The following is a 12,926-nucleotide window of genomic DNA, read 5'->3' as shown; positions in this document are numbered from 1 at the left end:
TTAGGTTGGACTCGCAACATTGTCAAATGTTAACGCAACAAGCCAAACGTGCTCTCCCCATCGCTTTGTCGTTATTTCCGCTTCGTCACTCTAAATATCTTTGCTTCCTACATACAACTAAATAGATTCATTGCAGGCTCGTTTAAATTTATTCTTGAGATGTTCAATGTTCTGTCAAACAGTTTTGGTGCAAGTGAGATATTTTATAAAATAGATCTAAAATAAATAGTTTATTGCCCATTTATATTTATAAACGTTACAATATTTTTTTATTCGCATGATTTTCATATATTTAAATTCTGATCGTCCTAAGTTTTTATTCCGACTGTGTGCTATTTTTATTCTAACCATTTAATATTTATTCTCACCCTGATAGTTTAATTAAGACCACGTTAAGTGGATGGCAGCACTAACATCATTATCACAACTCACATAAAAACGAAACTTTTCATTGAAAAAGCATAGTTTGTAAATAGTTGCATAGGACTAGACATAGTGGGTGACTGTATATTAACACAATCTGAATCAGTCGATGAGCTGTGCTCAATGTTTTGTGTAGGTATCAGATATGAGATGTTTGTCATTTGACTAAAATTAATATTATTCTCGATTATATTTAAATTGTTTCACTTTCATTTGCTAAAAAATCAACTTTTAAAAATTCATCTGCTTAAAATATTGCCATGTAAACTGATAATCGTTGTGTAAACATTGTCTAATGAAAAATCTTACATACGCAGGCTCATCATAGTTTAACTACAAGCAGTTTTTGAATGCATTTGAAAGCTGTAGCTAAAGCATACAAAATATTTACAGCGATAGAAGTTGGAGGACGTGTTAAACAAATTATGACGGAACATCTCAATATTCAGCGTTAAATAAACAGCTAGAAAATAACCGAATGAACATACCGTCCTCGAAAACTATACATGGGTCTAAGATAACCTTACATATGGTCATAATAGAAGATTCAGCGAATCCCTTAAAAACATATACTCCTTTTTCACTTTCCTTTCTCTTTCTTCTTTCACCTAGGCTTACCAGCCGTGGGACAGTCCTACATTCCCACAAAATATCATTGAAACCACAATTCAAATCAATCGACATTTATAAAAAATGGTAATGGCTTTGTATAGCTACTACTTTATTTGCTTGTCATTTTTAATTAGCATCACAGTGTTGACATTTTAAGATCATGACTTTCTTCAAAGTTTATTTATCTTATTATCGGGATCATTTAATGAACTACAACGCTTATGACTTTTGCTGAATATAATAATCAAACCAAAAAGTGAACTTTAAACATAAAACAGCATTTTAATTGTTTATAAGTTAACCTAAAATGAAATACTATATTGTTTACTTGCAAACATAATGTTTTTTTAATGAAACATCACTATGCCTAAAATATGAGTTCTTGATATTAAATAATTGCACGAATAATTATACACGCAATACGTTTAATTATAAATCGTGATTAATAAGGAGCTGACGTAATCCATTATAAGGAAATAATAATAATTCATATTATCACTGATTGTTATCTATAATATTAAATGTCATTGTAGATATGTAAATTATTTAAAACACAATTAATTTAGACATTTAAATATTATTCTTGATAATTTTGTATATATTTTTAGATCATTAATTTTATTTTAAATTATAAAATATATATAAAAAAATTTAATTTTACTGTTCGGTATTACCCCTTACATATTTTGATTTATGTCCAAAAATGTAATTAAAAACTTATTTTGATTTTCAAATATGACAGGTGCTACGTATTTGATTTAATTGCTATTTTATATGGCATTTGTACGTTTTTTACATCGTCAGCTGCCTACTGCGTAATGCCCGTCATATGGTCAGCGTTGTGACATTTTGCGTTGGTGTTTCTGTGCGAAAGGTTGTTTTTGTTGTCGCATTTAGTTTCAACCGCGTCGTATTGGTATTTTGCTAACATTGTATTGAATTTCAGACCGGCGAATGTAACTTTGGTGATCGCTAGTCAAAATGGCTTCGTTCAGCGGCGAGGAGTCGTTTGTTATTCTCGGCGATTCGTCACAGCCGCCGAGCGTCATCCCAAACGGTGCTTCCCCGGAGCATCTCAGCTACAATAATGTCAAACCTGAAACCGAAGTAACTTCCGAATCGTTACAGTTGAAGGAGCTGCCGGAGGTGAGGATATTTGTTTATATAATTTAAAGTGATATGGAAAATGTATTGCTACTGATTTTGTTCCCCTTGTTGATTATGATGATGATGAGAGATTATTCGATCAAAAAATTTACGTTATGATTTCACAGTAGGTTTCAATTATTGCATCATTTGCTTATTTTATTTGCGGAAAACTATAATTTGATATGAGGATGAGGACAATTTAACACATTGTTTGCGGATATAATTCCACGCGCAGAATTATTTGCACGCAAAAAAATCGTCATAACCTCTAAAGTATCTAATATAATTGAATACAATTTTAAATTCTAAACTCACCATATTCTAACTTTTCAAACTCCAAAGATCTATTGAAGATCCATTTATAATAGTTAAGTAAACTATCACAATGGGACAAGTGGGGCAAAAAAATCCCTTCCGCCAACCCCATATTAATAAACCATCCCTATCCAGGTATAAAAAAAGGTTGGAATAGAGTTGCAATACAAAAGCAGCATATTAAAAATCAGGCATAAATACCAGCTGTTTCAAGGTGTTGACCATGTGAAATAAAAAATAGTCCATTATTTGACAAAAAAAATATAAATAACTGAAATTTATATTGATTTTTATTTCAATTAATCGTATACAAAAAATATAGAGGTGCTTTGTGTAGTGTGAAATTTGATTTAACGGATAGCAATGAAATCCGTTACCCGACTTTTACCACCAGTCAACATATAACGTATTTTTACGTGCTCCGCAAACAATGTGTTAAATGAGCAATATATAAAATAATTGTTCTATGAAACGAATTGTTTGTGCATTACTGTTGGACAGTATTGGTCAGAACAGTGAACACCTTATAAATACCTGCAATGAATCCTTTTCCGAAGAAAAATCCTAAGATTTAATGTACTAAAAATTCGATTTATGGAACAAAGTATTTATTTAAATATATTTATGTTAAATAGCACCCATTAATGTTTACTCTATAACTTTTATCGTTTTTATTATTTTACTGGTTGAGGATGCGAGTTACCCAAAAAAGTATAATTGTTAGCTCACTATACTGATAATGGATTCCTAGTATTGTCTGAGCGGCGCATGTCTCTTACTCGAGCGGAACAGCCCTTTTAAGACCTAGTCATGATGACGAGTCTTACAAAGCAAAAAAGTAGGCAACCCTTTCTCCCTTCGTGGTACAGACCCAGAAAGGAATACAACTCACTTTTTCGTTCTTGTCAGTGAAAACGTATAGTAGTCAGGGTCAGCTCAGATGTCAGGTTTTTACATTACTTCATAGTATGAGGAAACAACCTTATGGTAGTATGCGCAGGGTCTTGAGAAAAATCCCGAAATACCGTCATCTGTACCAAAGCATTAAATAATTTTAAATCAATTGAATTTTCAACAAACTAAATAAAACATATTATTTATATTTATAATAATTGCACAGGAATTAAAAATAATTCGCATTTTATTTTTTTTAAATAATATTTTTATAATTGGAATAATAATATAAATATTTAATTTATTCTACGCATGAATCTTGTAAACAATTTGGACTTGATAATATTTTTAACTGGTGCTTGTGAACCGTACACATTGCTTTTTGCAGGTGATGCAAAAAAATTAGCCTTTCTGTCCTGATTTCTAGTACAAAAGCAGCACCTACTTATCCTAACTTCTTCAACGCGATTTTTAAGGAGTGGAGTCAGTGGAGTAACAATTTCAGCATTGTTTGCTTGATTATAAAGTGTGAAACCATATTGAATATGTTTATGATTCAATATCCCACTAATTTTTCGCAAATTTATTTATTTTTATGTTCTTGACAAGCTCCATTGCTAGTCGACTATGTCATCTTCCGATCATTCTTCGCCAATATGAATATTTTGATATAATTTTGTTTAAAACCTGACACGAGAAATAGTCCTGACACGCGAATATAATGCCGTCATTCTATTGCCTGTATCTACGCCTCCTTTGGTTCAATTATAATTCTGACTTTTTCCTTGCATTTGCTTCTACCCTTATATCGTGGAACTCTGTTGACAACAGTGTGACTGATTGTTTTTTTTTCTCCGGAACGTATGAAACTATTGTGATGTCATCGGTAAAACCAAAACAATTAGATAATTCTTCTCGTTGACGTGAACGCAAAAATTCTTGCAGTATTTTATGTTTATTCTTTCTAATCGTTTCTGTAAATATTAGTTTGTTTTCCAGAAGTCTTTTAGCGAAAGGCACTGACGTAAAGAAGTTGTCAATAGTGACACCACATCCAGTTCCAATATAAGGACTTATAAGATCAGTCACTACCCTTTCACCTTGGTTTTTCTCTTGTACGTGTTGCTCTCCCTTCTATGATTGTAGATTTAAAATATATGATGTCTCTTCATCAGCAGTAACCCATATCTTTGTTCCATATCTGCTGGGCTTACTTTTGATAAAAACGCGAAATGGGCACCTTCCTCGATACGTAGCTAGTCTTTCGTCAACTGTGATATGCTATCCTGGAGAGTAATTATTCAAACGGGCTGCCTTAAATTTATTAAATATGAGCGTAGTGGTTAAACCTTATCTTGCGATTGTTGAAATCATAATTGTTTGGTGTTTCTGTCATCAAAACGAATTTCACCATATAAATATACAAGTTGGTAAGTTATCCATATTTCTTTCAGTGGTAGTCTACGGCCTTAGCAACTTCCAGATGCTTCTATTTCCGCTTGGTTGGTGTGGTCTTAATTGTCATTTCTAGAGATAGGTTTCCTTAATTGAAGTCACACTGCTAGCCTCTGTTCCAAGTCCTAAAGAAGACCTGGCGATATTTTGGATTCGCATTCTGGAATTGTATTGTGGAGTTGAATACCATTCTAGACAAGAACTTGACATGAATGTGGTGTTTTCTGGTGTATATTCATCTTCTGATTAAGATTCGTCAGCTTCATTATCGATTACATCATCTACGTTTGTGGCATCTGAATCCAATTCTTCAAAGTTGGTATCACTGTCAAAAGATTCATCGATATTGACATCATCTTCACATTCGTCTAATAGTCTTTCTGTATCTTCACGCCTGGACGACATAATTCAATATTTTATCACAATTTATACTGCAATAAATAATATATATAAAAAATAATAAAGTGTATAATAAATAACATGATAATAAATTTTATGAATAAAAAGGTATAAGATGACGGAATTCCAAAAATAAAAAAAGAAATAAACTTTGCAAAAAATTAAACATAACAAAAGTTTTGGGAGACACTGATTCGCCAGCACATGGCTTTCTCGTTGTAACTCATTATGGAAGCTGACTTTCGACACATTCATAACTTTCGAGTGTGAATAAATCCAAATGTTATCCTCTATACCTGTCCTTCTTGGAATTGCAAAACTGACGCTCAGCTCACAAATAATATATATTTTGCCACAAATGTATATTTTAAACCATTACACGATTTCGAAATTTATTGAAAACATATTTTATTTATATACAGTGAAAAATAAATTCTTGTGGTATTTTTTGGCCCCCTTTTCGCCCAGGAAGGGTTAAACTAGAAATAAAACAAAGTAGAATAAAACAAATTTTATGATTTTAATTTTGATCTTATGCGACCCACAGATTTAAAACCACTGATAAAATAATTTTAACATATGTACCAATACAATTCAGAACATTTGATAATTTTTGTTTTTTTTATTTCATTTCAAAAGTTATCATATTTTTCTGTTATATCTATTGTTATGGACCGGATGACGTTGGATGTGGACGTGTTTAAAGATAATACTGGAGTTTCGTTTGTGAGCCCGTTCTCAGACTGGACTCTCAATTCTAACTGTTTTATTATTGAAATATTCTAGTTTATAAACAATACATTATTTACAATATGATAACATTTCTGACAATCAAATCTGATAGGTCGATTGTGATAATGTGAACATGTAAACCGTTACATCTTTCGCAAAACAACCGGATAATGATAACAATTTATGTATTTACACCATAACAATTACTTAATACGTCATCATTGACAATATGTTATCATAGAATAATAAATACATAACACTATGTTGCACAAAGTTTTCGCGAAACAGCCCATTTTCGCACATCACGCGGCGAAAAATCGACCCGTCGGTCAAGTGTTATTAATTATAATTATAGGTACATTTTTATTAAAATATAATAAAACGCTTCATTTTCATATTAAGCAAAAATAACAAAAATGATTACTGCTCAAGTTTACAAAAACAGATGTGATTGCATATTTTTACATAAGAAATCAATATTAAGTAAAATGTTTAAAATGTTTATTCACGTGGTTCGATCCAAGGTCTGTTTAAAAGGCCAATCTGTTTTTATTATTTTAATATTACTGCTGTTTTTGAGATTATCGGATTCTCTTTTTATTAATTCTACTGATGTAATATTGTTATGGACCGGGAGGCGAGGATGACGTTGGACTTGGACGTGTTTAAAGATAATACTGGAGTTTCATTTGTGAGCCCGTTCTCAGACTGGACTCTCAATTCTAACTGTTTTATTTTTTAAATATTCTAGTTTATATACAATACATTATTTACAATTTGATAACATTTCTGACAATCAAATCTGATAGGTTGATTGTGATAATGTGAAAATGTAAACCGTTACATCTTTCGCAACAACCTGATAATGATAACCATTTATGTATTTACATCATAACAATTACTTAATACGTCATCATTGACAATATGTTATCATAGAATAATAAATACACAACAATATTACCAAATTCTTGAACCATCCAAGCAATATGATCATATTTTAAGCATTTGGCAAATGGTTTAACCCACTGGCTTACCAGACCGCACAATTGAGCAACTCGCGCATATGCATATTAGCTTACCAGACGACATAATTGGGCGACTTGCTTATGAAGGGATGCTCAGAAATAATTAAACAATTGACTTCTGTTGTATAGTTCAAAAATGAATATTGTCAGGGAACAATACATTATAAATATGTTTATCAGCTCGACTACTTTTTTTATTTATAAGATCGAACTTCATTATTTTTTACTTTAAAAACAATGCACCCTTTGTATTTGTGTAAAAATTTAAACTGCAACTTCGCTTGTAATTCTACAGGCTTTTAATGACACCAAATATCTATTAATCTTCTAGTTTCTCGCAAGTTAAACATGAATTAACAATTATTTCAAATTGAGTATCCAACAATCTTTCCATAATTTCGATTAATTATAAAATCATTAAAAATGTGAATCATGATGATGTAATCGATGAACTTGCTGATATGAAAGCCAGAAAAGTGTATTTGTCAATGAGTTTTGATTTAGATCAAAGGATTTTTAAATATATGTACTTAAGATAAAAAAAACTTCAGAAATTCTAAAAATGATAGTATGAGTAAATGAATACTTATAGAGTTATATAGTTGATCTTATGTATCCATTAATATCTTGATCTTTATTTTTATAGATTCTATCAGGCATGGTTGTTGATGAGTCCGATTTTTCTAATGGTGTGGCCATGATAGACTCTTCTCATAGAATGTCCGATATATTGGAGGAAAACCAGTTACTTCGTCAGATGCTTAAAGAAAATAACAAAGCGATGAAGGAGCAATTTGAAGCCATTGAGCAATGGCGAGACGATGTAATGGAAGCGCAGAGACTGCATAAAATTAAATTTGCCGAAATGAAGGAGCTTATTAAAAAGGTACACTTTTATAATGCACTTATTCGACTTGAATGTGTTTTTATATTATGTTTATAATTTCAGTTGAAAACAGAAAATAAGAACTTGAAAGTTGGGCTCCAGGCTATGAAATCGAATAAGGCGACAAATTTACGTATTACAAACAACGTAAATGACATTAGCATTGGTCATAATGAAGCCGATGACCATAAAATAATCAGTACCTATCAATGCGTAAGCATTGATAACACAATGTCCGCCGAATTAGAAAATGTGAAAGAGCAAATAAAAGCTAAAGACAAAGAAAACTGTGAACTTCGTTCTCAAAACGCTTCTATGTTAAGCGTTCTTGAAGATCGTGAAAGACAGATTGAAGAGTATAAAGAAAAGATTGTAAGTTTAAATGGAAGCAATATTTTTAACATTGCGTATTATTAATGTACCTATTAATTATTAAAGGATAATGAATATGAATGTAAGATATCATCGCTTCAAGGAAAAGTAAAAGAATGCAGTATAAAGCTATTAGAAGCTGAAAATATCAAGGTGTGTCTAATTAATAAATTCAATATCCAATTTAATATTATGCTTATTTTTTATGTTTATTGTTATAGTTGAGTCATACACTATACAAAGAGCATGTTAATGGAGATATCACAAATCTCAATATGCAAATTAAAGATTTACGAGCAAAGTTGAAAGATACATTGAGAATGGTAATATATCATCACAATAGAATATATTATAAATGAATTTATTAAAAATATAACTTTATGATTATTTCAGGCTATAAATCCTCTTCGTACTTTAGTAGAAGTTGAAAAGGAATGTATCGATTCAAACTATGATAAATTTGCTAAAAATGTGAAAATTTTTGACGACATATTGAAGCAGATAACAGTCGAATTTAACAATCACATTGAACAGTAAGAGCTTAAAGTTAATTATGATTTTGAGTGGATATTTTTTAAAATGAGCATTGTTTTAGTTTTAGCACTCTGTTCACACAACTTTCGAAAATGATCGCTATTAATGAAGATGATGCGAAAACTGGGGAATGTTCTTCCATAAGAAGTGGACTTGATAATTGTCATAAGGATACGGCTGAATTTGTGTAAGCTAGTCTAATTAATTATTACAAAAGAAATTTGTTTTAATTTTTCTCAAATTTTAGTCATAAATTCCAATCAGCAGTTGCAGACATTAAAATGATGTTCGTCGATTATAAGAATGTTTTAAAATATGCAACAGAAAAAAAAATCGAAGCCGAAAATTATTCTAAAAAAGTTTGTATAAAAATATTATTTAAACTTCATTTTATTTACATAATAAATAATATTTACTCTCAACAGGTGACTGTTTTTGGGGATCAACTTGAGATTGCTAATACAAAGTTAATTTCAATATCATCCGATTACAATTCATCAGAAAAAGAAATGAAAGGTCTACGAAAAATTGTTGAAACTCTACAGAAAGAGTCTGAGGAAAGGGATCTCATGAGAGCACAATTGGAGATTTATAAGTAGATCATATTCATATTCAAAATAACATTTTTATGATGTTTTTTTAAAAATTGCTTATTTTGTGTAACAGGGTTGATTTTGAGAGTGAAAGGAATGCAAGAACAGAAATCGCTGCTGAGAAACAAACGTTGATCGAACAACTAAGCCAGTTGCAGAGGCGAAATCAGATGCTTCAAAGTGATGTTAGTAAGATTGAGCTTCTTTAATAATTGTATGGTTTTAATTTGATATATTTATATTTTATTAGGCACTTCAGAGGAATTCGCCAAGTACTACGATGACTGATACAAATCATACATGGGAAAATATACAGGTGATTTTTATATAATTTTATTATTGATAATGAAAAGAGTTGGTCATTAAAATATTATCTGCTTGTATGATCTACATTACCCGAGTGAGTGAACAAATTGCTTTTAATAAATGTTTTTTGCTTTGTCAATGTTAAAAACCAATAATGGTCTGCCTCGATGGAGCATTTGCTAATTTTATCCTTTTGATATATTTTCACCATCTGAGTGAATGAAAATATTTCCACTCACATGGGTGGTATAAATCTGGTCTTTTATCTGCTCATTCAATTGTAGAATATTGTTATTCTACATTCCATTTCAATAACATATCACATTGTAAGTCTTCGGAAGAAAGTTTATTATATTTTCTGATCCCAGAATGGATTATAATTAGCTTCTCAATATTTTGATTTTTAAGTACCTAACTTGTTATAATTTAAATTTGTTTTATCATCAATAAGTTAAATGATTTTCCATAAAAATGCGAAACTTGATAGAATTAAAATAGATTTTAAACTATAAATTAAGCAACATTGAATCATGAGCTAACTGCATACAATTCAATGATTAGATATGGAAATTAGGTTCCTAGTATCAAACATTTTCATACATATTATCAAATAGAATCAATTATTCAATTTCAGGATTGGATTGTTGTTGACAAACTGCCAAATGAAGTAAATACACAATCTAATATAATAAAGTATTAATTGCTGCAACTCAACTGCTATATTAAAATCTAGTCAATAAATTACACAAACCAGACTAAAGGCTAAGGCCCACTGTCCACGGAGGCGTCGCTGCATAGACGCGTATTCGTCATTGTACGCTTGTACGCCTGCTTGCTGGGTACATATAAACACGAAATATTTAACTTCTTACCTCACTTCAAGCTTTCTCAGTCGACAGTGTTTCGTTAGTTTATATTATAAACTAACTTTATATTATAAACTAACGAAACACTGTCGACCGAGCTGCAACGTCACGCTCACGTCGCTGCATGCAAGCTTCATGACGACAGGCGTCAAGCATGTCAGACGCCCGGGCGTATCGAACTGCGTGAACGTGTAGAAAACAATCGCAATTTCAGCTGCTAATTTTTTCAGATCGTCGAAAAGTACCAGTGTCTTTATAATAGTAATCTTGCAAATTATGCAAGAAAAGATATTACTGAGAAAGCTTGGAGTGAGGTGGGAAGTCAAATAATGTTTCGTTAGTTTATATGTACGCAGCAAGCAGGCGTACAACAAGCATACAATGACGAATACGCGTCTATGCAGCGACGTCTCCGTAGACAGCTCGCTCGGGCGTCTGACATGCTTGACGACTCGTCATGAAGCTTGCATGCAGCTTCGTGTGCGTGACGTTGCAGCTCCGTCGACAGTATTTCGTTAGTTTATATGTACGCAGCAAGCAGGCGTACAATGACGAATACGCGTCTGCAGCGACGCCTCCCTGGACAGTGGGCCTAATAATCATTTAATTGCTTTTAGCTTTTGCTTTATATTTTTAATGTTGAGTTGCGGCAAATTTAAGAATTGTAATGAATGGAAGTATATTTTAATTTTTATAGAGGAACTCTTCGCCCATCGCTAGCTATGAATGCCCGCTTTGCCAAAAAGTGTTTAGGACGGCACATCTTCTTCAGATACATGTTGACACCTGTATTGACTAACAGCAGGTTTATGTAACACTTCAGTTATTAATATTTCTATTTTTTCTTTTTCAATTATATAATGCATTTCTGCTAATTTGAATGTATATTAATTTACAAAATTTGACTTAATATGATTCCTTATTTACTTATTCGTTTAAGTATTAATTTTATATAATGATACCATTAATTTCAATAATTACCATTGTTTTATGATTTGATTATTCAATTATATACGTGTTAAAAGATTAACACTTGTTATTGTTAAATATATCAATGATGATATAAATTGTAATTTTATCTTTTTAAAACGAATGGTATGTATAATAAATATATACTTGAGATATACAGATAATCTATTATTTTTTATCATGTGCATCACATAGCGATAATCAGAATAATCATATGTATGTCCCAACATGGAGTTGTAAATTGGGACTCCGACTCTCGAAAATACTGGGATATCGGACTAAAACAGATGCTTCAAAATACCGGGATTGGATATATGAAAACAGGAATTTTCGGTATTTTATTTTCAAAAAATATAAATTGCTTAGTTTCCGTGTGGTATTTAAAGCAAATCATGTGCGAACCCTATTTTATGATAAAAATATTAGTAATTGGTTATCTTTTTGAGATATAATAATATTCGAGCTATTGTGTCCCAGTTTGTCTGTACTGTAACTGGACAAACGTTTACATTAAAATTTAAACATTTTTTTTAAGTTGTGCTCTTCAAAACGATTCGGTTTAAATAAATCGTTGGAACCATCAAGTTAACTGCATATTATTTTTATTAAAAATAAATTCGCATAACATCAACAAATTTATTTTTATACGCATGTAATTATCATTAATACAAGTGTATTGTATTAAATATTTAATATAAATATCGAGCGATTAAAATAAATAAAGGGCATTAACCAGTCGTCACAACGCCACACCGTCGTATTATTGCTGGAGCATCTACGCTTCACCTAATCCTGGTTTCCACTACGACAGCAGGCATTAAAAAATAAACTAAATCTATTTTTGTTAATTGACATTTATTGATATAATGATTTATTTTCCCTACACGTTGATAGAAAGGAATGGGGGACTTTGAAAAAGATAAACATATATATGAAAAGCATATGAAACTATCGGAAACAAAGACATCAGTTTGGTATAATTTCTTGAAAGCTACGGACAATCTCCGCCAAATATATTAGCTGTAACAAGATACTTAGAACATTGGAGGCACAACTTCAGGCCTTCACGCTCATATAAAGGCTGTACATTCTACTGCCTTGAAAGATATCGCCGTTTCTGTTACTCCAAGAGCATTGATTTCTACGGCATCTTGTTCTAAAACTACCGCCGATACAGAAAATAAAATGGCAAGAAAAAATATGTTATTGTTTTCAGTCTCTGTATATTTATTGAAGTACAGCCGATTTTTTAGTCTAAAAAATTGAACCAATTATTGTTTTACACTAATTTTTTCCATTAATATGTTCACAAAAAGAAATTACACTTACTATTATTAATCCACGGAAAAAAATTACCATAATATACTGCTGTAGCTTTATCTGAATTAAAGCCATT

The 12,926-nt window shown here is 31.2% G+C and overlaps 1 protein-coding gene across 2 annotated transcripts; it reads left to right on the top strand.

Annotated features, from left to right (window-relative positions):
• The first annotated feature begins 1,881 nt into the window (after positions 1-1,881).
• On the top strand, positions 1,882-11,687 carry LOC148228490 (optineurin-like). Of its 2 annotated transcripts, XM_088200514.1 has the most exons (14): positions 1,882-1,909; positions 1,982-2,181; positions 7,651-7,890; positions 7,954-8,262; positions 8,329-8,415; positions 8,484-8,585; positions 8,656-8,795; positions 8,858-8,983; positions 9,044-9,155; positions 9,222-9,391; positions 9,463-9,574; positions 9,640-9,705; positions 10,330-10,362; positions 11,259-11,687. In XM_088200514.1, exons 2-14 carry the CDS (start codon positions 2,017-2,019, stop codon positions 11,358-11,360), a joined length of 1,764 nt encoding a protein of 587 aa, XP_088056640.1. In that variant the 5' UTR covers positions 1,882-1,909; positions 1,982-2,016; the 3' UTR covers positions 11,361-11,687. The 2 variants fall into 2 exon arrangements, with proteins under 2 accessions (XP_088056640.1, XP_088056641.1); XM_088200515.1 differs by lacking the exon at positions 10,330-10,362.
• The last annotated feature ends 1,239 nt before the right edge of the window (positions 11,688-12,926 follow it).

This window comes from Plectrocnemia conspersa, unplaced genomic scaffold (assembly GCF_051122295.1).
Source record: "Plectrocnemia conspersa isolate PC_06_02 unplaced genomic scaffold, ASM5112229v1 ptg000012l, whole genome shotgun sequence".
Taxonomy (NCBI): Eukaryota; Metazoa; Arthropoda; class Insecta; order Trichoptera; family Polycentropodidae; genus Plectrocnemia; species Plectrocnemia conspersa.
This window is presented reverse-complemented; position numbering and strand designations above follow the sequence as displayed.